The 27,595-nt window shown below is 45.0% G+C and overlaps 1 protein-coding gene across 1 annotated transcript in view; it reads right to left on the reverse strand.

Annotated features, from left to right (window-relative positions):
• Nucleotides 1-27,019, reverse strand: part of LOC145714371 (transmembrane 9 superfamily member 2-like) — an 87,806-nt gene extending 60,787 nt beyond the window's left edge. Inside the window, 5 exon segments of the mRNA XM_081793866.1 lie at nucleotides 8,755-8,884; nucleotides 9,560-9,687; nucleotides 14,876-14,969; nucleotides 16,555-16,622; nucleotides 26,518-27,019. Of these exon segments, the coding sequence (XP_081649992.1) occupies nucleotides 8,755-8,884; nucleotides 9,560-9,687; nucleotides 14,876-14,969; nucleotides 16,555-16,622; nucleotides 26,518-26,703 (606 nt within the window). The 5' untranslated portion in view covers nucleotides 26,704-27,019.
• Nucleotides 27,020-27,595: the final 576 nt, after the last annotated feature.

The raw sequence follows: 27,595 nt of genomic DNA on the forward strand, positions 1-27,595 counted from the left end.
TAAATAGATAAATAACACAGGTGCCTCAGATCTGGCAAAAATAACCAAGATGGTGTACAAATGACTGAAATTTAGGAAGCACCTGCCCTCTTCTCTGGAAAGAAACAGTTGACAGTATCATCAGTTAGAGCACGGAAGTTTTTTGTGTGTCTCGTGTCCATGAAATACAGCCAGACCAACACTAAACCATCCTACACACCTAGAAAACTGACTGGAGGATAAACACAACCATCTGCACAACCTGAACCACCGAATTCAGCAGGTACGCGGCGCGGAGAGGTGAATTTGGGGAGCGAGAAGCCGCCAAAGGTAGGGAACTGCTTTTGCGGGCGGAGAGAGGACGGAGACTGGGGAGGGGGGGGAGAATACGGGAACAGCACCCCTCCCCAAAAGCAGCTGGAGAGAAAGTGGAAAATTGGAAACAGCCGCAGGGACTGAGCTAAAAAGGGAGAAAAGAGAAAGGAGAGGGCTTAAATTCCATTAGGACCATAAACAAGGGGAAAGCAAAGGCTGCAACTCTGCAGTTCGATACCTGCCGGTGCTCTGGTGGGAAGGGCAAATCCCCAGGAGCAGGGTGGGGTCCGGGAGGTTCTCGGGCCACATGGGGAGAAGCGGTTCCACCCCTGGAAGGATATTTGGTAGACTGTTGAAGCCACCTGGTCCCGGCAGACCCCGCAAAACGGCCACATTAGCTGGTGCTGCAACAGGGTCGTTGAGGGGGAAGCCTGGTGCCAGGTGTGCGTTGTGATTTTCCATCATCCCCGAGACGCCGCTGCTACGCTGTCTCGCGGACTTTTTCTGGGGCGGGCTGGCACCTGGCCGCAGTCTCGGGGCTCCGGCAGCGGCAGGGGTCCCGCCCGCGTTCCTGGGTGCAGCCGACATTCGGCCATCGCTCATTCGGCCTTTGCTCTGTGAGACCCTCCCGCAGAGGGGCGGAACGGGTCAAAGCCGAAGTCCTTCGGAAGTAAGGGGCCGGGGACCACAGCCGCATCTGAGACAAAACTTCGGAGAGAGGTACTGCCTGGGGCCTGGTCATGGAAAGTGAAAAAGCGGGGAGTGGACGAGAGCTGAAGACAGAGGACGGGTGCGTGACTGCTGAGCCAGGAGAACAAACAGGGAGGCTGGGTGGCGCCATTTTCACCACTCCCGCGCGTGCGCATAGGCACCTACGAGCACTGCAACAATCCACCCCAGTAGGCTAGCGGCGCCATCTAGTGGAGAGCGGAGCCGTTACACTGAGCCCCACCCACCTGGGCCAACCTGGCTCTCAAGAACACAAGTCTCACTGCCGGCTTAGTTTATGGACTATAACATGCTACATATGCTAACATCTAAGGGAAAACAAAGCAATTTCAGTCCTACTTTAATCTGTTAGGTTCATCTATTCAGTTTTCTTTCTTTTTTTTCTTTTTTCTCTTTCACAGTTCTTTTTCTTGAATACAGAAAGAGAAAAAATGCATTTTTATTTTCAATTTTTATTAAAAATATTTTTCTTTAACTTTTATTACTATATTTTTTCCTTTTGTGTAAATTTTTTCAGATTCTATTTTACTTCCATCATTTTATTTTAGTCTACTTCAGTGTATTCACCTTTTCAAATTTTCAAACAATTTCCTTTTTTTTCTTTTCTTTTGCTTGAATGCAGAAAGAGAAAACTTCAGTTTTACTTTCAATTTCTTTTAAAAATACTTTTAATTTTTGTTGCTATATTTTTCACTTTTATGTAAACTTTTTCAAATTCTATTTACTTCCATCATTTTATTTTAGTCTAATACAGTGTATTCACTTTTTCAAATTTACAAACGATTTCTTTTTTCTTTTTTTATCTTTTTTCTCTTCTTTGTTTCTTTTCTTTTTTCTTAAATACAGAAAAAGAAAAAATTCATATTTATTTTTAATTTTTATTAAAAATATTTTTCTTTAACTTTACTATACTCTTCACTTTTGTGTATATTTTTTCAAATTCAATTTTACCTGCATCATCTCATTTTAGTCTACTTCAGTGTATTCATGTTTTCAAATTCTCAAAAGACTTCCTTTTTTTTCTTTCCCCCCCGCCCCTTTTATTTTCTCTAATCTGTCAAACCACTTTCAACACCCAGACCAAAATACAACTAGGATCTAGCATCATCTATTCAATTTGTATGGGTGTGTGTGTGCGTAATTTTTAATTTTAATTTTTTTTAATTTTAGTTTTTTTAATTTCAATTTTTCTACCTCATTAATTCCTTTTCTCCCTTCAAAATGACAAAACGAAGGAATTCACCCCAAAAGAAAGAGCACGAAGAAACGACGGCCAGGGATTTAACCAACATAGATACAAGCAAGATGTCTGAGCCAGAATTTAGAATCACGATAAGAATACAAGCCAGAGTCAAAAATAGATTAGAATCCCTTTCTGCAGAGATAAAAGAAGTAAAAAATAGAATGAAATTAAAAATGCTATAACTGAGCTGCAATCACGGATGGGTGCCGTGGCGGCAAGGATGGATGAGGCAGAACAGAGAATCAGCGATATAGAGGACAAACTTATAGAGAATAATGAAGCAGAAAAAAAGAGGGAGATGAAGGCAAAAGAGCACGATTTAAGAATTAGAGAAATCAGTGACTCATTAAAAAGGAACATCAGAGTCATAGGGGTCCCAGAGGAGGAAGAGAGAGAAATAGGGGTAGAAGGGTTATGTGAGCAAATCACAGTGGAAAACTTTCCTAACCTGGGGAAAGACACAGACATCAAAATCCAGGAAGCACAGAGGACCCCCATTAGACTCAACAAAAACTGACCACCAACAAGGCATATCATAGTCAAATTCACAAAATACTCAGGCAAGGAGAGAATCATGAAAGCAGCAAAGGAAAAAAGTCCTTAACTTACAAGGGAAGACAGATCAGGTTTGCAGCAGACCTATCCACAGAAACTTGGCAGGCCAGAAAGGAGTGGCGGGATATATTCAGTGTGCTGAATCAGGAAAATATGCAGCCAAGAATTCTTTATTCAGCAAGGCTGTCATTCAAAATAGAAGGAGAGATAAAAAGTTTCCCAGACAAACAAAAATCAAAGGAGTTTGTGACCACTAAACCAGCCCTGCAAGAAATTTTAAGGGGGACTTTCTGAAGGGAGAAAAGATGAAAATATATATAAATAAATAAATAAATAAATACCAAAAGCAACAAAGATTAGAAAGGATCAGAGAACACCAGAAACTCCAACTCTACAAGCATCATAATGGCAATAAATTCATGTGTTTCAGTACTCACTCTAAACATCAATGGACTAAATGCTCCAATCAAAAGACATAGGGTAACAGAATGGATAAGAAAACAAGATCCATCTATATGCTGTTTAAAAGAGACCCACTTTAGACCTAAAGACACCTTCAGATTGAAAATAAGGGGATGGAGAACAATCTATCATGCTCATGGTCAACAAAAGAAAGCCGGAGTAGCCATACTTATATCAGACAATCTAGACTTTAAAATAAAGACTGTATCAAGAGATTCAGAAGGGCATTATATCCTAATCAAGGGGTCTATCCACCAAGAAGACCTAACAATTGTAAACATTTATGCGCCAAATGTGGCAGCACCCAAATATATAAATCAATTAATCACAAACATAAAGAAATTCATCGATAGTAATACCATGATAGTAGGAGACTTCAACACCCCACTCACAGCAATGGACAGATCATCTAATCAGAAAATCAACAAGGAAACAATTGCTTTTGTTTTTTTTTTTTTTTTTTTTAATTTTTTTTTTTAACGTTTATTTATTTTTGAGACAGAGAGAGACAGAGCATGAACGGGGGAGTGGCAGAGAGAGAGGGAGACACAGAATCGGAAGCAGGCTCCAGGCTCTGAGCCATCAGCCCAGAGCCCGACGCAGGGCTCGAACTCACGGACCGTGAGATCGTGACCTGAGCTGAAGTCGGACGCTCAACCGACTGAGCCACCCAGGCACCCCGGAAACAATTGCTTTTGAATGACACACTGGACCAGATCGACTTAACAGATATATTCAGAACATTTCATCCTAAAGCAGCAGAATATACATTCTTCTGCAGTGCACATGGAACGTTCTCCAGAATAGACCATATACTGGGATCCAAATCAGCCCTAAGTAAGTACAAAAAGATGGAGATCATACCGTGCCTATTTTCAGACCACAACGCCATGAAACTCGAAATCAACCACAAGAAAAAAATTGGAAAGGTAACAAATACTTGGAGACTGAAGAACATCCTACTAAAGAATGAATGGGCTAACCAAGCAGTTAAAGAGGAAATTAAAAAGTATATGGAAGTCAATGAAAATGATAACACCACAACCCAAAACCTCTGGGATGCAGCAAAGGCGGTCATAAGAGGAAAGTATATAGCAATCCAGGCCTTCCTAAAGAAGGAAGAAAGATCTCAGATACACAACCTAAACTTATGCCTTAAGAAGCTGGAAAAAAGAACAGCAAATAAAACCCAAAACCAGCAGAAGACAGGAAGTATAAAGATTAGAGCAGAAATTAATGCTATCGAAACCAAAAACACAGTAGAACAGATTAATGAAACCGGAAGCTGGTTCTTTGACGGAATTAACAAAATTGATAAACCACTAGCCAGTTTGATCAAAAAGAAAAAGGAAAGGACCCAAATAAATAAAATCAAGAATGAAAGAGGAGAGACCATAACCAACACAGCAGAAATAAAAACAATAATAAGAGAATATTATGAGCAATTATATGCCAATAAAATGGGTAATCTGGAAGAAATGGACAAATTCCTAGAAACATATACACTACCAACACTGAAACAGGAAGAAATAGAAAATTTGAACAGACCCATAACCAGTAAGGAAACTGAATTAGTAATCAAAAATCTGCCAAAAAACAAGAGTCCAGGGCCAGATGGCTTTCCGGGGGAATTCTATCAAACACTTAAGGAAGAGTTAACACCTATTCTCTTAAAACTGTTCCAAAAAATAGAAATGTTCCAAAAAATAGAAAACTCCCAAACTCTTTCTATGAAGCCAGCATTACCTTGATTCCAAAACCAGACAGAGACCCCACTAAAAAGGAGAACTATAGACCAATTTCCCTGATGAATATGGATGCAAAAATCCTCAACGAGATATGAGCCAACCGGATCCAACAATACATTAAAAAAATTATTCACCACAACCAAGCAGGATTTATACCTGGGATGCAGGGCTGGTTCAATATCCGCAAAACAATTAATGTGATTCATCACATCAATAAAAGAAAGGACAAGAACCATATGATCCTCTCAATAGATGCAGAGAAAGCATTTGACAAAATACAGCATCCTTTCTTGATAAAAAGCCTCAAGGGGCGCCTGGGTGGCTCAGTCGGTTAAGCGTCCGACTTCGGCTCAGGTCGTGATCTCGCGGTCCGTGAGTTCGAGCCCCGCTGTGCTGACAGCTCAGAGCCTGGAGCCTGTTTCATATTCTGTGTCTCCCTCTCTCTGACCCTCCCCCGTTCATGCTCTGTCTCTGTCTCAAAAATAAATAAACGTTAAAAAAAATTTTAAAAAAAACCCTCAAGAAAGTAGGCATAGAAGGAGCATACCTCGAGATCATAAAAGCCATATATGAACAACCCAATGCTAATATCATCCTCAACGAGGAAAAACTGAGAGCTTTCCCCCTAAGGTCAGGAACAAGACAGGGATTCAACATAGTATTGGAAGTCTTAGCCTCTGCAATCAGACAACACAAAGAAATAAAAGGCATCCAAATCGGCCAGGAGGAGGTCAAACGTTCACTCTTCGCAGATGACATGATACTCTATATGGAAAATCCAAAAGATTCCACCAAAAAACTGCTAGAACTGATCCATGAATTCAGCAAAGTGGCAGGATATAAAATCAATGCACAGAAATCGGTTGCATTCCTATACACCAACAATGAAGTGACAGAGAAATCAAGGAATCGATCCCATTTACAGTTGCACAAAAAACCATAAAATACCTAGGAATAAATCTAACCAAAGAGGTGAAAAATCTATACACTGAAAACTATAGAAAGCTTATGAAAGACAATGAAGAAGACACAAAAAAATGGAAAAAGATTCCATGCTCCAGGATAGGAAGAACAAATATTGTTAAAATGGCAATACTACCCAAAGCAATCTACATATTCAATGCAATTCCTATCAAAGTAACACCAGCATTCTTCACAGAGCTAGGACAAATATTCCTAACATGTGTATGGAACCAGAAAAGACCCCGAATAGCCAAAGAGATCTTGAAAAAGAAAACCAAAGCAGGAGGCATCACAATCTCAGACTTCAAGCTATACTACAAAGCAGTAATCATCAAGACAGTATGGTACTGGCACAAGAACAGACACTCAGATCAATGGAACAGAATAGAGAACCCAGAAATGGACCCACAAACGTATGGCCATCTGATCTTTGACAAGGCAGGAAAGAATATCCAATGGAATAAAGACAGTCTCTTTAGCAAGTGGTGCTGGGAAAACTGGACAATGACACGCAGAAGAATGAACCTGGACCACTTTCTTACACCAGACACAAAAATAAACTCAAGATGGATGAAAGACCTAAACGTAAGACAGGAAGCCACCAAAATCCTCGAGGAGAAAGCAGGCAAAAACCTCTTTGATCTTGGCCGCAGCAACTTCTTACTCAACACGTCTCCAGAGGTGAGGGAAACAAAAGCAAAAAAGAACTACTGGGACCTCATCAAAATAAAAATCTTCTGCACAGTGAAGTAAACAATCAGCAAAACTAAAAGGCAACAGACAGAATGGGAGAAAATATTTGTAAATGACATATCAGATAAAGGGCTAATATCCAAAATCTATAAAGAACTTAGCAAACTCAACACCCAAAGAACAAATAATCCAGTGAAGAGATGGGCAAAAGACATGAATAGACACTTCTCCAAGGAAAACATCCCGATGGCCAACCGACACATGAAAAAGTGCTCAACATCACTCATCATCAGGGAAATACAAATCAAAACCACAATGAGATATCATCTCACATCTGTCAGAATGGCTAACATTCACAACTCAGGCCAACAACAGATGTTGGTGAGGATTCGGAGAAAGAGGATCTCTTTTGCATTGTTGGTGGGAATGTAAGCTGGTGTGGCCACTCTGGAAAACAGGATGGAGGTTCCTCAAAAAATTAAAAATAGAACTACCCAACGACCCAGCAATTGCACTATTAGGCATTTATCCACGGGATACCGGTGTGCTGTTTCGAAGGGACACATGCACCCCCATGTTTATGGCAGCACTGTCAACAATAGCCAAAGTATGGAAAGAGCCCAAATGTCCATCGATGGATGAATGGATAAAGAAAATACGGTATATATACACAATGGAGTATTACTCGGCAATCGAAAAGAATGAAATCTTGCTATTTGCAACTACATGGATGGAACGGGAGGGTATTATGCTAAGTGACATTAGTCAGTCAGAGAAAGACAAATATCATATGACTTCACTCAGATGAAGACTTTAAGAGACAAAAAAGATGAACATAAGGGAAGGGAAGCAAAAATAATATAAAAAAAGGGAAGGGGACAAAACAGAAGAGACTCTTAAATATGGAGAACAAACTGAGGGTTACTGGAGGGATTGTGGGAGGGGGATGGGCTAAATGGATAAGGGGCGTTAAGGAATCTACTCCTGAAATCATTGTTGCACTATATGCTAACTAATTTGGGTGTAAATTTTAGAAAATAAAAAACAAATTAAAAAAAACAAAAAAAGAGTACCATCAGTTAGACAACCAAGCAAGAAACTGGGCAGTCATCCTATATAGGAGACTGCTGGAGAGCCACAAGGCCAACCGTGAGATTGGGACTTCCAAGGTAAAAAGCTCTGAGCTGGATTCCTACTTCTGCACTTAACAAGCTGTATGCCTCTAGTCATGTCACTTAACCTCTCAGAGACTGAGTTTCATCACCTATAAAATGGCAGCAGTAGGGTCCTAGCAACAGGGCTGTTCTAAGGATTAAATCAGGCACTGTAGGAAGTAATATCGCACACAGGACCTCCCTCCATGACCCAGCTTCTGCCCAGCCACCTTTTCAGCATCATCTCTAGCTGCACCTCCCAAACCCTAACCTTATGCCACAGACATGCTCAACTACTCACAGTCCCCCAATCATAGCATCCTGTTTCAGACTTCCAAGTTATTTTTTTTTAATTTTTTTTAATGTTTATTTATTTTTGAGAGAGAGAGAGAGACAGAGTACAATCAGGAGAGGAGCAGAAAGAGGGAGACACAGAATCTGAAGCAGGCTCCAGGCTCTGAGCTGTCGGCACAGAGCCCGACGCGGGGCTTGAACCCACAAACCGAGAGATCATGGCCTGAGCTGAAGTCAGATGCTCAACCAACTGAACCACCCAGGTGCCCCCAGACTTCCAAGTTCTTGATCACACTGATTTCCCTCCTAGAAATGCTCACCCACCCATTTATTTCACAAATACATTTTCACTCCCTCCATTATATCCTCCTTGTCTCTCAGTCTCCTATCATAGAACATTCTATTGTATTGATCTATCTACAGGTCTGTCTCCTTAGTCAGGACTGTGAACTTCTAGAGGACAAAGACCACGTCTACTTGAGTTTGTATTCCCAACACCTAGCACAAAACCTAGAAGATGGTAGGTGTCCCATTAATGTTTGCTAAGTGACTACCCTAGAAAGCAAATTATTAAGTGAAGCAACATTCTTATATTTCTAAGTAAGTTCTCAACACTTACATGGATAAGGCAGGCATGTTTCGATTCGCCACTTTTGGTAATAAAACATCCTACTGGAAATCCTGGTGTGCAGTACTTGGTTCCATCCCCTGTATTATGGCACCATATGACAGGCATATTGTCAATAATCCTAAATACAAATATTTTACCAATAAAAGTTTTAACAAGCGTTTCACACCAAGCAATACCAACATCATCTTGCATGGATCTAAGTTCAAATTTTTAATCAAAGTTACAAAAAATAGCATACAATTTCAAGGACCTATTAAAACTACTTTTGGGGCACCTCGGTGGCTCAGTCAGTTAAGCGTCCGACTTCGGCTCAGGTCATGATCTCGCGGTTTGTGCGTTCGAGCCCCGCGTCGGGCTCTGTGCTGACAGCTCAGAGCCTGGAGCCTGCTTCGGATTCTGTGTCTCCCTCTCTCTCTGCCCCTCCCCCACTCACACTCTGTCTCTCTCTCCTTCAAAAATAAATAAACTTTTTAAAAATTTAAAAAAACTACTACTTTTTTTTAGGGGCACCTGGGTGTGGCTCAGTCACCCAGGCATCCAACTCTTTCTTTCAGCTCAAGTCATGATCTCACGTGGGCTCAAGCCCTGTGTCGGCTCTATGCTCATGGTGTAGAAGCTGCTTGGGATTCTCTCTCTCCCTCTCTCTCTCTCTGCACCCCCCTTCTCGTGCTGTCCCTGTGTCTCTCAAAATAAACTTAAAAAAATGTTTAAAAACCTACTTCCTTTTTTTAAAAAAACTACTTCTGAAAGGACTTGAAAAATTAAATCATGTCCTCTCATTTGCCAAACCTACCAGTGATGCTGATAATTCAGTCGTATTCCTTTCCTCAAAAAGGCCAGCTTTTTCTCCTGGTCATCATTTGCTGTATCATAGGATTTTACACAAACTTTTATGCATGTTCCTGTCCTGTTAAAAGGAAACTGTTGAGAAAGAATTCAAAGATTAAAAGTTTTGACTAAGTCTTTATAAATCAAGGGTCGCAAAATAGGCAATTTATCTTACAGATAAACCTTTCCTTCAGAGACTTCAGTGTGCCATCATCCTCAACACTATATTCTTTAACTTTCCATTTATACCTGAAATGATTACACCACACACACACACACACACACACGCACACACACACACACACACAATATGCTTTCATGACTAAGACCAATTTGCCTTCTTCAATAACTCTCATATAGAACCCTTCACTTAAAAGTGGTAACAGAAGTGATTGTAGTCATGGTCACACAACTCTCTCAATATACTAAAAACGTTTTAGTGGACACTTTAAGGGGTGCCTGGCTGGCTCAGTCAACAGAACATGCAACTCTTCATCTCAGAGCCATGAGTTCAAGCCTCACCTGGGGTGTAGAGCTTACTTAACAAAAAACTGGACACTTTAAGTGGGTGAATTATTTGGTATGTGAAACTCTCAGTGGAGCTGTTCCCAAAAAAGTGATAACAAAATATCTGATATTTTTCATATGAAGCCTCTTGTTTACAAAGTCTAGCTATGAGGGATTCTCAGGGTAAAGTGCCAATGTTATTAATCAGGAAATCATGAGCAGGAATAAACTATGAAAAGTGTTATATTTAGCACCTCATATCCTGGAAGCACACGAATATTAATCCCAAAGTTCCCTACTGGCAGCTGCGGAGAACACTCTCGTGCTTCTTTCTTTTCTTTTTAATACTGTCATGTTTGTTTCTTCATTCCAAGGGACACCATTTCTTGAAAAAGTTCACTTTTCCATGAGGTCAGTGGTATGCCACAAGGGTATGTTGGGCAACTTTAATTGTCAAAAAGCTAATGCCTGACACAGAGACCAAAGGAAGAGATCAGCAAAGAGCCCAGAAATAGATCTACATAACTATGTCCATGTGATTTTTTTTGACAAAGGTCCAAAAGCAATTCAGTGGAGGAAGGATAGTCTTTTCACCGGCAGGTGCTGAAGCAATTGGACATCTGCAGGCACAGGAGGAAGAAGAAGGAGAAGGAGAAAGAGAAGGAGAAGGAGAAGGAGAAGAAGAAGAAGAAGAAGAAGAAGAAGAAGAATTTCAACCCAATCTCATACCTCATACAAAATAACTCAAATAGAACACAGACTTAAATATATAAAGTAATTATGAAACTTTTAGAAGAAAACGTAAAAGAAAATCTTCAAGACCTAAAGGCTGTATCACATCTCCTTCAACTTGACACCAAAAACACAACCCATAAAAAGAAAACTTGACTATTGGACCTCATAAAAAGTTAACGAAGTTTGCTCTGTGAAAGACTCTGTTAAGAAGGTGAGGAGTGCCTGAGGGCTCAGTCGGTTAAGCATCCGAGTTCAGCGCAGGTCATGATCTCACGGTTCGTGAGTTCGAGCCCCGCGTCGGGCTCTGTGCTGACAGCTCGGAGCCTGGAACCTGCTTCGGATTCTGTGTCTCCCCCTCTCTCTGTCCCCCTCCTGCTCACTCAGTCTCTCTAAAAAATAATTAAAAACGTTAAAAAAATTTTTTTAGATGAAAACATAAGGGTGGGGCGCCTGGGTGGCGCAGTCGGTTAAGCGTCTGACTTCAGCCAGGTCACGATCTCGCGGTCCGTGAGTTCGAGCCCCGCGTCAGGCTCTGGGCTGATGGCTCGGAGCCTGGAGTCTGTTTCCGATTCTGTGTCTCCCTCTCTCTCTGCCCCTCCCCCATTCATGCTCTGTCTCTCTCTGTCCCAAAAATAAAAATAAAAAACATTGAAAAAAAAATTTAAAAAAAAATAAATAAAAAAAAATAAAAAAAAAAAAAACATAAGGGTGCCTGGCTGGCTCGGTTGGAAGAGTATGCAACTCTTGATCTCAGTCATGAGTTCAAGCCTCATGTTGGGTATAGAGATTACTTAAAAATAAACAAATAGGGGAACCTGGGTGGCTCAGTTGGTCAAGAGTCAACTCTTGATTTTGGCTCAGGTCATGACAGCACACTCATGAGATTGAAACCCGAGTCAGGCTCCACGTGTAGAGTCTGCTTGGGATTCTCTCTCTTTCTGTCTCTCTCTCTCTCTCTCTTTCCCTTTGTTCTTCCCTCTGTCCCTCCCATTCTTGCTCGCACCCTGTCTCTAAAATATAAATAAGTCGGTGTGCCTAGGTGGCTCAGTTGGCTGAGCGTCTGACTTCAGCTCACATCATGACCTTGAAGTTTATGGGTTTGAACCCCATGTTGGGCTCTGTGCTAACAGCTGAGAGCCTGGAGCCTGCTTTGAATTCTGTGTCTCCCTCTCTCTCTGCCCCTCCTCCACTCGTGCTCTCTCTCTCTCTCTCTCTCTCAAAAATAAATAAACATTAAATAAATAAATAAATAGGCTTTAAAAGAAAAGAAGGGGCACCTGGCTGGCTCAGTCAGTACAGCACCCGACTTTCCATCTTGGGGTTGTGAGTTCAAGCCCCACATTGGGTGTAGAGATTACTTAAAAATAAAATCTTTTTTAAAAGTAGATGATAAAAACACAGGCTGCAGACTGGGAGAAACAATTTGTGAACTACTGTTGCACCAAAGGAATCACACCCGGAATATGTAAGGAATTCTGCAACTCCATAGTAAAGGAACAACCAATTCAAATAGAAAATGGGTCGAAGAGGAGACATCTCACTGAAGAGCATATACAGATAGTAAACGCCCACATGAAAAGGTGTTCAACATCATTAGGGGCTAGGAAAATGCAAATGAAAGCTTCGGCGAAACTCACCTATCGGAGTGGTTAAAACAAAAAATGACAACACCTTGTATGTCGACTATACTTCAAGAACGATTTTTGTCATGACAACACCAAACGCTGGCAAAGATGCAGAGAAACGCCGTCACTCCTACTTTGCTGGTCGGAACGTAAATGGTATGGCCACTTTGGAAAAAGGCGGTGTCTTGCAAAATTAAGCACGGCCACTCTCACATTACCCGGAAGTTACACTCTTGGATGTTTACCCCGGAAAAATGAAAACCCAGCCGCACACAAAAAAACCTCCACCTGAATGTTCACAGCAGTCTTACTCATCACAGTCGGACGCTAGAGAAACAATCCGCGTGTCCTTCGACGGGGTAAATAGTCAAACCGGAATATCCACACCATGCACTACTACTGTGAATGCCCACAACCCACGTGGATCTCAAGGGGATGATGCTGACAGAAAACAAAGCTGATCCCAAGAAGGTTGCAGACAGCATGATTCCACTTGTGTAACATAATTGCAATAACATGGTAGAAACAGAGAGGACTGGAGGTGGGTGGGGGGATGGGTGAAACAGATGATGGGTATGGAGAACCATTTATCGCGATGAGCACTGGGTAATGTATAAAATTGCTGAATCGTATATTGTACACGTGAAATTCATGTAACACCGTACATTAATTACACTGGAATCAAAGCAATAAATTAAAGGACTTGAAAAGAGGGGTGCCCGGGTGGCTCAGTCGGTTAAGTGTCCGGCTTCAGCTCAGGTCATGATCTCACAGTTCGTGGGTTGGAGCCCCGCGTCGGGCTCTGTGCTGACAGCTCGGAGCCTGGAGCCTGCTGCGGATTCTGTGACTTCCTCCCCCGCCCTGGTCCTTCCCCCCGCTTGCATTCTGTCTCTCTCTCAGAAATAATACATGAGTAAACTTTAAAAACAGGAAGGTGTTACCGTTGGGCAAATCTGGGCAAAGGTACCAAGACCTCCTTGTTCAAGATTTTTTTGTAGCTTCCTGTGAATCTATAATCATTTCAAACTAAAAAGTTTTATTTTTTTTAATTTTTTTTTTCAACGTTTTTTAATTTATTTTTGGGACAGAGAGAGACAGAGCATGAACGGGGGAGGGGCGCAGAGAGAGGTAGACACAGAATCGGAAACAGGCTCCAGGCTCCGAGCCATCAGCCCAGAGCCCGACGCGGGGCTCGAACTCACGGACCGCGAGATCGTGACCTGGCTGAAGTCGGACGCTTAACCGACTGCGCCACCCAGGCGCCCCTCAAACTAAAAAGTTTTAAAAGAAACTAATGCCTGATGGTTTCACAAGTGTCTACATATATTACAATTGGGGCACTTCGGTGGCTCAGTTGATTAAATGTCCAGCTCTTGATTTCGGCTCAGGTCATGATCTTACGGTTCCTGAGATTGAGCCCTGCATCAGGCTCTGCACTGACAGCATCGAGCCTGCTTGGGATTCTCTCTCTCCCTCTCTCTGTCTCCCTCCCCCACTCACACATGCACTTTCTTTCTCTCTCTCTCAAAATAAATAAATAAACTTTATTAATTAAAGAAAAATAAAATTGACCAAACTACACACTTTCAATACACACGGTTTACTGTACTTCAAGTATATTTCAATGAATTTGGAAAGAAGGAAGGAAAAAGTTAATGCCTTCATAATCATAACTGCTTATGAAAAGATCCTTACTCTATCCCAATATTATTAAGATATTGAAGGCAAAATCAATAGAGAACGACAGTCCAATTACATCTGCTTCTATCACCCTACCCAAAATATGCAGGAACCATAAATTAAGCTTCTTTCCTTTACAAAGCAAAAGTAAAACCTGAAAGACAAAACCTTTACGTGGAACCTCAGACAGTTTGAAGAGCACATATTAAATGCATTCTTCTGGCAACACCACATTCTATCTCCTTTCCTTTTTCCCGACCTCCTTTTAAAACAAAGACTCTTTAGGGATGGCCTGGGTGGCCCAGTCAGTTAAGCGTCTGACTCCAGCTCCGGTCATGATCTCATGGTGCATGAGTTCGAGCCCCACATCCGGCTCTGTGCTGACAGCTCAGAGCCTGCCTGAAGCCTGCTTCAGATTCTGTGTCTCCCTCTCTCTCTGCCCCTCCCCCACTTGCGCTCCGTCTCTATCTCTCAAAAATAAATAAACATTAAAAAATGAAAAATATATAAAACAAAGACTCTTCGGGGCGCCTGGCTGGCTCAGTCAGAGGAGCCCACAACTCTTGTTCTTGGGTTGTAAAGTTTGAGTCCCACTTTGGGTATAGAGATTACTAAAAAAAAATAATAATAATAAATAAATAAATAAAACAAAGACTCTTTGCTACAGTTTAACCACCCAGTTTTGAAAAGATTCAATTTGAAATAATATTTAATAAGAAGATCAGTTGAATAACCTTATAAGGAGATGATGATATTCGTTCTCCAAATAGCACTTGTCCAAGATTTTCAGAAGGATTTCTCTTTTCAGAGTCTTTACAGAAGTCAAAGCTAGAAGAGAAGCTCAGATAAGATAAAAAAAAACATCAGCAAAGAAATCCATCTTTGTAATCTGTCTACCGTCTCCACTGTTAATGGTAGATGCTTCTAAAAACATGACCCAGAGGTGTCTAATTATGATTTATAGACTTCATTGTAGATTCCTTTTAAAATTATTTAATCTTTTATAGCTATGAATTCATTATTTAAAATGCTCATGTTACTGCTCTTGACTTCTGTAATGTAGGTAATCCCAATCTTAAAAAAAAAACCAATGGTATTTTCAGGGCTAAACTTCAAATTACACAAAAATAAGCAAACAATAGCTTAAAATGTGTAGTAATTCTAACCTGAGACATCTAGAAACTGCAATTATCGGTTCTGATCAAAGGAAAACTGAAACAACAAAACCCCTCCTCAAATATATGCCCACAAATTCACTCACAGATCAAATGGTTACTACATGAAAAGAATTACAACTGCCTTTAAGTAAATGTGAATATACAAAATTGAATATAAAATGGTAGAAGATAAAATCAGTTGGTGGGTTTGTGTAATATTTTAAATGCTTATACTAACATTTAACATTTAACTTGGTATTTTAATGAAAATTAGACCTGATTTTACCTCTGTTTCATGAATGGAAATAAAGCAATATCAAAGGGAGTTACAACTATTTTTCTAAAAAGTACATCATTTGTGGGGCGCATGGGTGGTTCAGTAGGTTGAGCATCTGACTTCGGCTCAGGTCACCATCCCACAGTTTGTGAGTTCGAGCCCCAGGTCGGGCGGGCTGTGTGCTGACATTTCAGAGCCTGGAGCCTGCTTCGGATCCTGTGTCTCCCTCTTTCTCTGCCCCTCCCCTGCTCGTGCTCTGCCCGTCTCTCTCAAAAATAAATAAACATTAAAAAAAATTTTTAAGTACATCATTTGTTGTTATTCTCAAATGACTGATCTTAACCTGGATTATGTGATACATGCTCACTATTAAACTAAGCAGGTGCATTCATTAAAAACCTTAGGATAAACCTAACTAGCCTATGTTTTAGAAATACATTACAAATCTGTGAAGATTTTTGTAACTTCAAAAGGTAGTAAATTTATAATTTGCTTTTCTTAGAAAAATCAAATATGGCAACTTCTTAAATTTTTAAACACTTGTCTCACATTGAAATCTCTATATTCTAATCATTTCGTTCCTGTTACCTTTATTACAAAAATTAGCACCATAAATCTTTAATATATCCAGGGCTTTCATTCACTATCATTAAAAACTTTTTAACACATTCTAGGGCGCCTAGATGGCTCAGTCGGTTAAGCGTCTGACTTCTGCTCAGGTCATGATCTCACAGTTCGTGAGTTGGAGCCCCGCATCAGGCTCTGTGCTGACAGCTCAGAGCCTGGAACCTGCTTCGGATTCTGTGTCTCCCTCCCTCTCTGCCCCTCTCCCTCTCATGCTCTGTCTCTCCCTGTCTCTCAAAAATAAATAAACGTTAAAAAATCTTTTTAACACATTTTAACACAATAATATCCTAATTGTGATATAACCACAATTATATCAATTATATCAGATATAATTATAATACTTATAACTTACGTATTGTATTCATAAGGTAGGACAGATTCCACGGAGTCCAATCTATTTACAAATAGTGCTACTGTGGACTACAAAATGGAAAGAAAACACTCGTTAATAATACAAGATAAAATAAGGTAGCACTTGCAAAATACATAATGAAGTCACTGAAAGGTAATGGGGTCTATTGCTCCCATCAATTTATAACTGTGAAATTATAAATGTATAACTTAGTACAGTGTTATAAATTTTTAACATAGTGTAGCTATAAATTCATAACATTTCATTTGGCCGGAATCATTGGATTCTCTGACTACATAAATTTTTCAGATACCTCAGCCATCTTAACCCTTTTTAATTATAGAACCCTTTGAGAACTTGATGAAAGCCATGGCCCCTCTCCCCGGAAAAGCACACGTATTCACCAAAGTCACGGCTCTGTTTTAAGAGGCTTCATAGGACCCTTGGAGTCCATGGAATTCAGGTTAAGAAAACGAGATAATTATTTTCTTTAAAGGAGGGGGGCACCTGGGTGGCTCAGCCGGTTAAACATCTGACTCTTGATTTAGGCTCAGGTCATGATCTCAGTTTCATGAGCTCAAGCCCCATGTCGGAAAGCTACCTGTTGTACTATTTTAACCACTTTTATAAGAATCATTCTAAAATACACTTCACTCTTTCCTATCTTAAACAGAACGTGATGATCACAGTGTAACTTTCCCTGATGGTTCAGGGTCACTTTGAACTCTCGTCCTTGTGCCAGCTTTGACTCCGTGACTTAGTATCTGAAGTGAGAATGATTTACTCCAAAGCCAAATTGCCATTGGTGTTACCCACACTCCTATACCCACATTCCTCACCCCTAACAAAGAACTTAAACTTCTTGGTAAAGATTTTGTCTTTCTTTTCAACTGTCAGTTGTTGTGACGCCTCTTCTCCCTTCTCCCCACCCCCCCCCCCCATCTGCTAGAAAGCAAGCCCTCAATTTGTGGAATAAATCAGCAGATTTGTTAAAGAGCTTGAGAGTTGGTACATGAATATTAGGACATCTATCCTGGCTTTTCACAGGATACTTCTTCTTCCTTTCCTGGACCTCAGCTGTGTTCCTGATAATTTACAAGACAGGATTTTTAAAACCACTAGAGCAGCAGAACTTGGGTAATCATTTTATTCAAAATTCCGTAAACTGCTTTACCATATGGTTAGATTTTTTGTAATAAAAGGATGTAGAAAATCAAGTTTGGGAACAAATACAAGCCTTACTATAACTGTAAGAGCATCGTATCTTCACTTAATTGAAATCTAATCAGGCAGTTAGCAATAGCAACATTTATCAGTCATAGTTTTGCGAAGGTGAACAGGCAAAAGTTTCTAAAAGGACAGCAGAGGGGCGCCTGGGTGGCTCAGTCGGTTGAGCGGCCGACTTCGGCTCAGGTCATGATCTCACGGTCCGTGAGTTCGAGCCCCGCGTCGAGCTCTGGGCGGACGGCTCGGAGCCTGGAGCCTGCTTCAGATTCTGTGTCTCCCTCTCTCTCTGACCCTCCCCCGTTCATGCTCTGTCTCTCTCTGTCTCAAAAATAAACAAACATTAAAAAAATTTTTTTTAGGGGCGCCTGGGTGGCGCAGTCGGTTAAGCGTCCGACTTCAGCCAGGTCACGATCTCGCGGTCCGTGAGTTCGAGCCCCGCGTCAGGCTCTGTGCTGACGGCTCGGAGCCTGGAGCCTGTTTCCGATTCTGTGTCTCCCTCTCTCTCTGCCCCTCCCCCGTTCATGCTCTGTCTCTCTCTGTCCCAAAAATAAATAAAAAAAAAAAAAAAAAAAAAAAAAAACGTTGAAAAAAAAAAATTTTTTTTAAATAAATAAACAAAAGGACAGCAGATAATTAAGGATAATACTTCTTATCTAGAATCCCAAAACACAACGTACATAAGATTTGAACTATATTTTAAAATGCACATTTGGAGCTTAATGTATTTAAAAGAACCTTAATAGTTTCTCAGAGCAAGTGGAAAAAAGACAAATTATTCTATAATGGTGGTGAGACAACTGTTCGGTGATTGAGGGAAAAAAAAGGTAAGTTGGATGCTTACCTCATACATTACACCAGGAAATATCAATTTTATGTGTTACAATTTAAACCGTGAAAGTAATAAAAGAAACCAGGGGAGAATTACTTTCGAATCTCAGCTGGCTTAGTTAAAACCTTTTGAAACAGGGCACAAAACTCAGACCCAAAAAAATTGTTTTATTTATTTATTTATTTTGAGAGACAGCATGAGTCGGGGAGGGGCAGAGAGAGGGAAAGAGAGAACCCAGGCAGGTTCTACACTGACAGTACAGATGTAGGGCTTGAACCCAGGGACCATGCAATCATGACCTGAGCTGAAGTCGGCCACTTAACTGACTGAGCCACCCTAAAAATTTCTTTTGATAAGTTAGAAGTCAATTTTTCGAAATGGCAAAAAACAGAAACAAAAACAAAACACAAGAAGCAAAACCAAGAGGCAACTGACAAACAGGAAAACGATGTCACAGGCAAGGGACCCATTTCCTAATTTAAAAGTGTCCACAAATCAGTTTTTTATTATTTTATTTTATTTTATTTTATTTTATTTTATTTTATTTTTAATTTTAAGGTTTATTTATTATTGAGAGACAGAACATGAGCATGGGAGGGGCAGAGAAGAGGAGGAGACGCAGAATCTGAAGCAGGCTCTAGGCTCTGAACTGTCAGCACAGAGCCCAACGCGGGGCTTGAACCCACAAACTGTGAGATCATGACCTGAGCTGAAGCCGGACGCTTAACCGTCTGAGCCACCCATGCGCCCCAGTTTTTTATTTTTTTAAATGCTTATTTGTTGAGAGAGAGAGAGCGCGCACACGCTCTTGTGCACGAGCGGGGGAGGGGCAGAGAGAGAGAGGGAGAGGGAGAGAATCCCAGGCAGGCTCCTCACTGTCAGCACAGAGCCCTAGGCGGGGCTCAAACTCACGAGTTGTGAGGTCGTGACCTAAGCCGAAACCAAGAGTCAGACGCTTAACCGACTGAGCCACCCAGGTGCCCCTAAAAATGTGTTCATATGGAAAGATGGAGTTAATACAAAAGTGCGGGTTACAAAATAACATGGATATTATGATTTGATGTTGGTAAAAAATGCAGGTGGACTCTCATTCATTGCTAGTGGGAATGCAAAATGGTACAACCGCTTTGGAAGACAGCTTGGCAATTTCTTACAAAACTAAACATATCCTTAGTGTGCAATCCAGCAATGATACTCTTTGGTATTTGGCCAGAGGAGCCGAAAACTTACGTCCACACAAAAACCTACACGATGTCTAGAGCGGCTTTATTCATCATTGCCAGAACATGGAAGTAACCAGGAGGTCCTTTAGTAGGTGAATATATAAACGAACTGTGGTACGTTCAGACAGTGGGATATTATTCAAAACTGAAAAGAAATGAGCTATTAAGACATGGAAAGGCACAAAGGAACACTAAATGCATATTACTAAAAATAAACATGTGGCAGGGGGCCTGGGTGGCTCAGTCTGTGGAGTGACTTCACCTCAGGTCATGATGTCATGATTTGTGAGTTCGAGCCCCGCATTGGGCTCTGTGCTGCCAGCTCGGAGTCTGCAGCCTGCTTCAGATCTTGTCTCCCTTTCTCTCTGCCCCTCCCCTGCTGGCATTCTGTCTCTCTCTCTCTCAAAAATAAATAAACATGAAACAAATTTTAAATATACAAATGTGGATATTAGTATATATAGAAAAAAAATGTACAATATATGTGGTTTTCAAGGTTTTATTTTTTTAAGTAATCTCTACACCCAATGTGGGGCTCAAACTCGTGACCCTAAGATCAAGAGTCACGCACTCTTCCAACTGAGCCAGGCAGACGCCCCTGGAATACATACTAAGATATCAGAAGTAGTAATTCTATAGTTATTATAAATGCTTTTCTTTTCTTATTTTTGCTTCTCTGCTATTGCTTTTGTAATAGTAAAAATTTTTAAACTAAAAAAAAAATCAACAGGCGCTATTGCTTTTGTAATAGTAAAAATTTTTAAACTAAAAAAAAAAAAAAATCAACAGGCGCCTGGCTGGCTCAGTTCGTTAAGCATCAGGCTCTTGGTATTGACTCAGGTCACAATCTCATGGTTCGTGAGTTCGAGTCCCATGTCAGGCTCCACACTGAAAGCACAGAACCTGCTTGGAATTGTATCTCTCATCCTCTCTCTCTGCCTCTCCCCGGCTCTCATGTGAGAGAGAGAGAGAGAGAGAGAGAGAGTGTGTGTGTGTGTGTGTGTGTGTGTGTGTCTCAAAATAAATAAATAAACTTTTTTAAAAAATCAAGGGGCTTGGGGCACCTGGGTAGCTGTTGGTTAAGCGACCGACTTCGGCTCAAGTCATGATTTCACAGTTCATGGGTCTCCCCTTCCCCTGTCTCGCTTCTCCTCTGCCCCTCCTCTGCTTGTGCTTGCTCTCTCTCTCTCTCTCTCTCAAAAATAAATAAAAATTTTAAAAAATTTCAAAAAATCAAGGGGCTGGACACTAGCAAGTGAAGGAAGTTTGGAGTGTTGAACCTAGAAATGAGAGATTCCCCAAAAGACAGAAGGCAAAATCTCAGAATAAAAAGTAGAACACATTAGGGATACAAGTAACAGCCTAAAAAGAAAAGAGCTCACAGAAAAGAAACTCCAGATATTTGTTATGATTAAAGATGTTTCTTTGCTAGGAAGCCTGCTGAAATAGACAGCCAAGATGAGGTATCACCAGAGAGAAAGCAGACATAAAAATATTTTTTAAAGGACATTTCTTTTTTTGTTGTTATTTATTTTGAGAGAGAGAGAGAGAGAGAGGGAGCAAGCGTGGTAGGGGCAGAGAGAGGGGGGAGAGAGCGAATTCCAAGCAGGCTCTGCACGGTCAGCGCAGAGCCAATGTGGGGCTTGAACTTATGCACTGTGAGATCATGACCTGAACCGAAATCAAGAGTCAGACACTTAACCAACTGAGCCACCCAGGTGCCCCTAAAGGCCATTTCTGTAGGAAATTACTATCAATACTTCTCGCAGGAAAAGGCAAATTCCAAGTTTTAAGAGCAAACTTGCTGCACCTACAACTGGCCTTTAGAAAACCCCGGAACTTTCAAGTTGGTTAAGAATGTAGTCAAACCACACCCAGCACTGTTCTGAGCTTCCCAGTGCCCTTGTGGTATGCCAGAACACTCCCTCATACACTAGATCAGGCAACTAGGAGTCAGAAAAATAAGTCCTTTTCTAATGTTTATTTATTTTTGAGAGAGAGAGAGAAAGAGAGGCAGATCCTGGGTAGGAGAGGGGTAGAGAGAGAGAAAGAGAGAGAGAGAGAGAGAGAGAGAGAGAGAGAGACAGAATCTGAAGCAGGCTCCAGGCCCTGAGCCGTCACCACAGAGCCCCAGGCAGGACTTGAACCCAAAAACCTGCAAGAGATCTGAGCCACCCACTGAGCTCAGGGATAGGGAAAAGGAATAGGGAGAGGGAGAGGGGCAGGAAGAGGGAGGAGCCAAGGAGGGGGAAAGCAGAGGGGCCCGACAGAGGAGGAGGAGCAGCCAATAGGGAGGGGGGAAGAGGGAGGAGGCCCAGGAGGAGCCCAGAAGGGCAGTGGAGAAGTAGCCTAGAAAAGAGGAAGCAGAGGAACTACGAGAAGACAGCCAGCCAAGAGGGAAGAGAAAGAGGGCGAGGTGGAGTTAGGTGGGAGACGTGGGACCCAGACAGGAGCGGTGGGAAGGGAGCCTTGGGGCCTAGAGGGAGGAGGGAGGGGATGGGGCCTGGATGGAGTGGCAGGGTCTATAGGGGAGGGGGGGAGCACAGAGAGGTAGGAATTGGGAGGGGAGGTGCCTGAGTGGAGGGGCCAAGCCTAGAGGGGAGAGGAACATGGAGGGGCGGGGCCTGGGTAGAAGGGAGGGGCCTGGAGGGTAGAAAAAGGGGGAAAGGCGGGGCCTACAGGGTAGAATAAAGGAGAGGGTCGACTCTTAGAGGGGAGAGGAAAGGGGAGGAGCATGGGCTAGAGGGTAGAATAAAAGTGAGGGGTGAATCCAAGGGAAGAGAGGAAAGGGGAGGGGCGGGGCCTGGGGGGAAAAGCAGGGCCTTGAGGAAAGAGGAAAGTTGCCCGGGTGGAGGGGCATGGCCTTGGTGGAACGGTGGGGCCCAGATTGCAGAGGAAAGTGGAGGGCCAGGGCCTACAGAGGACAGGAAAGGGAAGGGGAGGGGACTGGGTGGAGGATGGGGACATAAGGGGGGAGAGAGGAAAGCTGAGGGGCGGGGTCTAGAGGGGACAAGAAAGTGGTCAGGCGGGGCCTGGTTGAAGGGGCGGGGCCTAGAGAAGTGAGGAACGTGGAGGGGTGGGGCCTGCATGGAAGGTCTGGGCTTAGAGGGGAGAGGAAAGGGGAGTGGAAGGGCCTAGAGAGGAGACCAAAGCAGAGGGGCGGGGCCTACAAGGGAGAGGAAAGGGGACTGGAGGAGCCTACAGGGGAGAGGAAAGGGGAGGGGGGTGCCTAGAGTGGTAGGAAAGTGGAGGGCCGGGTCCTAGAGAGGAGAGGAAAGAGGAGGGGAGGGGCCTGGGTGGAGGATGTAGATAGGGGAGAGGAGAGTTGAGGGGCGGGTCCTAGAGGGGAGGATGGGGCATGGTTGGAGGGGCAGGGCTTACAAGGAATAGGAACGCGGGGGCGGAGCCTAGAGGGGAGAAGAAAGTGGATGGGCAGGGCCTGGCTGGAAGGGCAAGGCTTAGAGGGGTGAGGAGCTAGGAGGGATGGGGACTGAGTGGAAGGGCAGGGCCTAGATAGGAGGGGAAAGGGGAAGGGGGAGGCCAGTGTGGAGGGGCGGGGCCTAGAGGGGACAAGACCTGGGAGTGGAAGGGCCTAGAGGGGAGAGAAAAGGAGAGGGCCTGGGCAACGAGGAGAGAGAAAAGGGGAGGGGTAGGGCTTAGAGGGAAGGGGAAAGGGGAGGAGAGGGGCCTGGGTGGAGAGGCAGGGCCATAGGGGAAAGATAAGGGGAGAGGCGGGACATAGAGGGACGTAGAGGGAAGAGGAACTTGGAAGGAAAGGTTCTCCGTGGAAGGGCAGGGCCTAGAAAAGAGAGGAAAAGGAAGAGGAGGGGCCGAAAGGAAAGGAAAGGGGAGAGGTTGGGCCTAGAGGAGAGAGGAAAGGGGAGGGGTGGGGCCTAGAGGGAAGAGGGAAGAGGAAAGAGGAGGTAAGGGGCCTGGGTGGAAAATGGGGACTTAGAGAAGACAGGAAAGTTGAAAGGCTGGTCCTACAGGAGAGAAAAAACTGGATGGGTGGGGCATGGTTGGAAGGGCGGGGCCTAGAGGGGAGCAGCATGGTTGGGCGAGGTCTGGTTGGAGGGGCGTGGCCAAGAGGGGAGAGGACCATGGAAGGGCGGGGCCTAGATGGGAGAGAAAAGGGGAGTGGAGGGGCAGGGCCTAGAGTTGAGAGGAAAGTGGAGGGCCAGGGCCTAGACAAGAGAGGAGAGGCGGGGGAGGCTCCTGGGAGGAGAGAGGAAAGTTGAGGGACGGTCCTAGAGGGTAGAAAAAAGTGGACAGACAGGTCGCGGTTCTAGGGGCAGGTATTAGAGGGGAGAGTGATGTGGAAGGGTGGGGCCTAGAAGGGAGAAGAAAGTCGATGGACTCGGCCGGGTTGGAGGGGCGGGCCTAGAGGGGAGAGGGGTGGAGCCTAGAGTGGAGAGGCAAGTGGAGGGCCAGGCCCTAGACAGGAGAGGAAAGGGGAGCGGATGGGCCTGGGTGGAGGATAGGTTCACAGAGGGGAGAGGAGAGTTGAGGGGCGGGTCCTACAGGGTAGAAAAAATTGGACAGACAGGTCGTGCTTCGAGGGGCAGGTCGTAGTTGGAGGGGTGAGTACCAGAGGGGAGAGGAACACGGAGGGGCAGGGCCTGCGTGGAAGGGCAGGGTCTAGAGGGGAGAGGAAAAGGGAGTTGCGGGGCCTACACAGTGGAGAAGAAAGTGGAGGGGCATGCCCTAGAGAAGATAGGAAAGGGGAGGGGAGGGGCCTGTGTGGAGGCTGGGAATCTTGAGAGGAAATGAGAGGGGTGGGGCATAGAGGGGAGAGGAAAGGGGAGGGGAGGGCCTGGATAGAGAGGCGGGGCCTAGAGGGGCGAGGAAAGTGGAGGGCCAGAGCCTAGAGAGTAGAAGAGGAGGGGCTGGTCCTAAGGGGAGAGAAAAGAGGGTCAGGACCTAGAGGGTAGATGAAAGTGGCCAGGTAGGCCTGGGTGAAGGGGCGGGGTCATAGTGGAAGGGCGTGGCCCAGAGTGGAGAGGATAGTGGAGGGCCTGGGCCTAGAGAGGAGAGGAAAGGGGAGGGGAGGGGGCTGGAGGATGGGAACACTGAGGGGAGAAGAAAGTTGAGGGGCGAGTCCTAGAGGGGAGAAAAAAACTGGACGGGCAGGGCGTGGTTGGAGGGACGGGGACTAGAGAGTAGAGGAACGTGGAGGGGTGGGGCCTGGGTGGAAGGGCGGGGCCTAGAGCGGAGGGGAAATGTGGGGCCAGTGTGGAGGGGCAGGGCCTAGAGAAGACAAGACCAGGGAGTGGAGGGGCCTAGAGTGGAGAAGAAAGTGGAAGGGCGGGGCCTGGTTGGAGAGGCGGGCCTAGAGGGGAGAGAAAAGAGGGCTAGGGCCTAGAGGGTAGATGAAAGTGGCCAGGCTGGCCTGGGTGGAGGGACGGGGCGTTAGTGGAAGGACAGGGCCCAGAGTGGAGAGGAAAGTGGAGGGCCTGGGCCTCGAGAGGGGAGAGGAGGGGAGAGGAGGGGAAGGGAGGGGAGGGGAGGGGCCTAGGGAGAGGACGGGAACACTGAAGGGAGAGGAAAGTTGAGGGGCCAGTCCTAGAGGGGAGAAAAAACTGGATGGGTGGGGCGGGTTTGAGGGGCATGGCCAATAGAGTAGGGGCGTGACCTGGTTGAAGGGCGTGGCCAAGCGTGGAGAAGAAAGGTAATGGGTGGAGCCTGGCCGCAGGGGCGGGGCCTAGAGGGGTGAGGAATGCGGAGGGGCGGGGACTGCATGAAATGGAGGGGCCTAGAGGAGAAGGGAAAGGGGAGGGGCGACCCTAGAGGGGGGGAAAAAAAAAGTGGGTGGGAGGGGCGTGGTTGAAGGGACGGGGCCTAGAGGCAAGAGGAAAGCGGAGGGGCCGGGCCTGCGTGGAAGGGCGGGGCCTAGATGGGAGAGGAAATAGGAGGGGCGGAGCACAAAGGGGAGAGGAAAGGGGAGGGGTGGGGCATTAAAGTGAGAGGAATGGGGTGGGGAGGGCCTAGAAGGGAGAGGCATGCAGAGTGGAGGGTCATAGAGGCGAGAGGAAAGGGGAGGGATGGTGCCTAGACAAGAGATAAAAGTCGAGGGACCGAGTCTCGGTGTAGGGGCGGGGCCTTGTCGGAAGGGCGGGGTCTAGAGGGTAGAATAAGGGCGAGAGGCAGGGCCTTGAGGGGAGAGGAACGCGGAGGGGCAGGGCCTAGAAGGGAGAGGAAAGGGACGGGACGGGGCCTGGGTGGCTGGGCGGGGCCTAGAGTGGGGAGATAAGTGGAGGGGCGGGGCCTACAGGAGAGAGAAAGGGGAAGGGCAGGGCCTGGATGGACAGGGAGGCTATCAGGGAAGGTGGGAAGGGAGGAGCAGAGCCCAGAGTGAAGAGAAGAGGAAAGCTGAGATAAAAGGGAGGGAGCTGAGGGAAAAGGGGGAAAGGAGGAGCTATGAGGGAGGAGCTGAGCGGGAGTTGGACGAAGGCACAGCACGGGGCAGGAGCCAAAAGGGAGGGAAATAGAATCCGGGAACAAGAAAGGTCCAGATACTCCCAAGTGCGAGGCTCAGAGACTGGGTCGTTGAGACAGACCTATGGACAGGGCTTTGGCGTTCCGGGTCCGAGTCCAAGAGCTCACGACCATGGTCTCCCCTGGTGTGCCCGATACACCAACCCAAAGCCTTCCCCTCACATCTCACTGCCTCCCAGGGGTCCTCACCTTGCAGGTTGCAGTCTCTCGGGATGCCTCGCAGAAGTTAACTGGAGCCAACCCGGGGAGGTAGAAAGCTGCGCTGCGGGAAGCCTGAAGCCCCAGGAACAGCCCCAGCCCCAGCAGCCACCTCAGCCCGGGCCGGGCGAGCCTGAGGCGCCAGGGGTTGGTTCCCGGGCGGAAACGAGTACTCATTTTAGGAACCGCCTCAGGGCTCGGGAACGCACACCATAAGGCGAGATTGAACCAGTGGAAGGGAGAAGCGGGAATGATAAGGAAGAACCGTGGACCGGGAGGAGCCTAGACCGGCTGGTTGGACGAGAACTCCTGGGAAGGCCACTTATTCCGGCGAGACAGTGGCTTGGAACCCGTTGCTAGGGCGCCAGGCAGTGTTTGCGAGCGCATGCAATACGCATGCGTGCGGGTCCCCGCTGCGCCTTCCACCCCCCTCCCCGCCGCGTCCCCCATTCCCCCATCCCCCCGCCCGCAGCCCGGCACTTTCCAGCGGTTGGCTGTACCTCGAGAGCTGCCTTTGGCGCTGTCTCGCGGTGCGGGGGAGGGGGAACAGGGAAGTCTGGCTGAGAGGTCTCTCAGCATCTCAACGTCACATCACAGGGTCTTGCGTCCTCCCCGACTTTGCCTCGGCCCCAAAGTAGCAGTGTTACCGCCCCCCATCATCTTCACTTCTTCCTGCGAGGTGGGGGGACAAAAAGAGGGAAAGGGGGGGGAATTCCGGGGCCAGACCGTACAGGATGATGGGTATTAGGCGCTAGAAATGCAGCCAGTCCGAAATGGATGTTCCATAAGTGTCAAATGCACACCCAATATCAGAGACTGCCTGGAAAAAGGAGTGCAAACCTCTGCATTCGTATATTGATTGCAGGTCGAAATGACAATATTTTGGGTCTATTGCGTTAAATAAAACATTTTTTAAAAATAAAGTGTGGCTGCTAGAACATAGAATATTTACAGTGACGTGGCTCGCGTAATATTTTTTTGTTAAAGCAATTTTAACATAAATGCCACAAAAAAATACAGCAGACCCAAAAAAGCCATTCAGTGATACAAACTAGCCAGTTAAGCTGTT

The sequence above is a fragment of the Panthera onca genome, chromosome X (assembly GCF_046562875.1).
Source record: "Panthera onca isolate mPanOnc1 chromosome X, mPanOnc1 haplotype 2, whole genome shotgun sequence".
In the NCBI taxonomy this organism is placed as follows: domain Eukaryota; kingdom Metazoa; phylum Chordata; class Mammalia; order Carnivora; family Felidae; genus Panthera; species Panthera onca.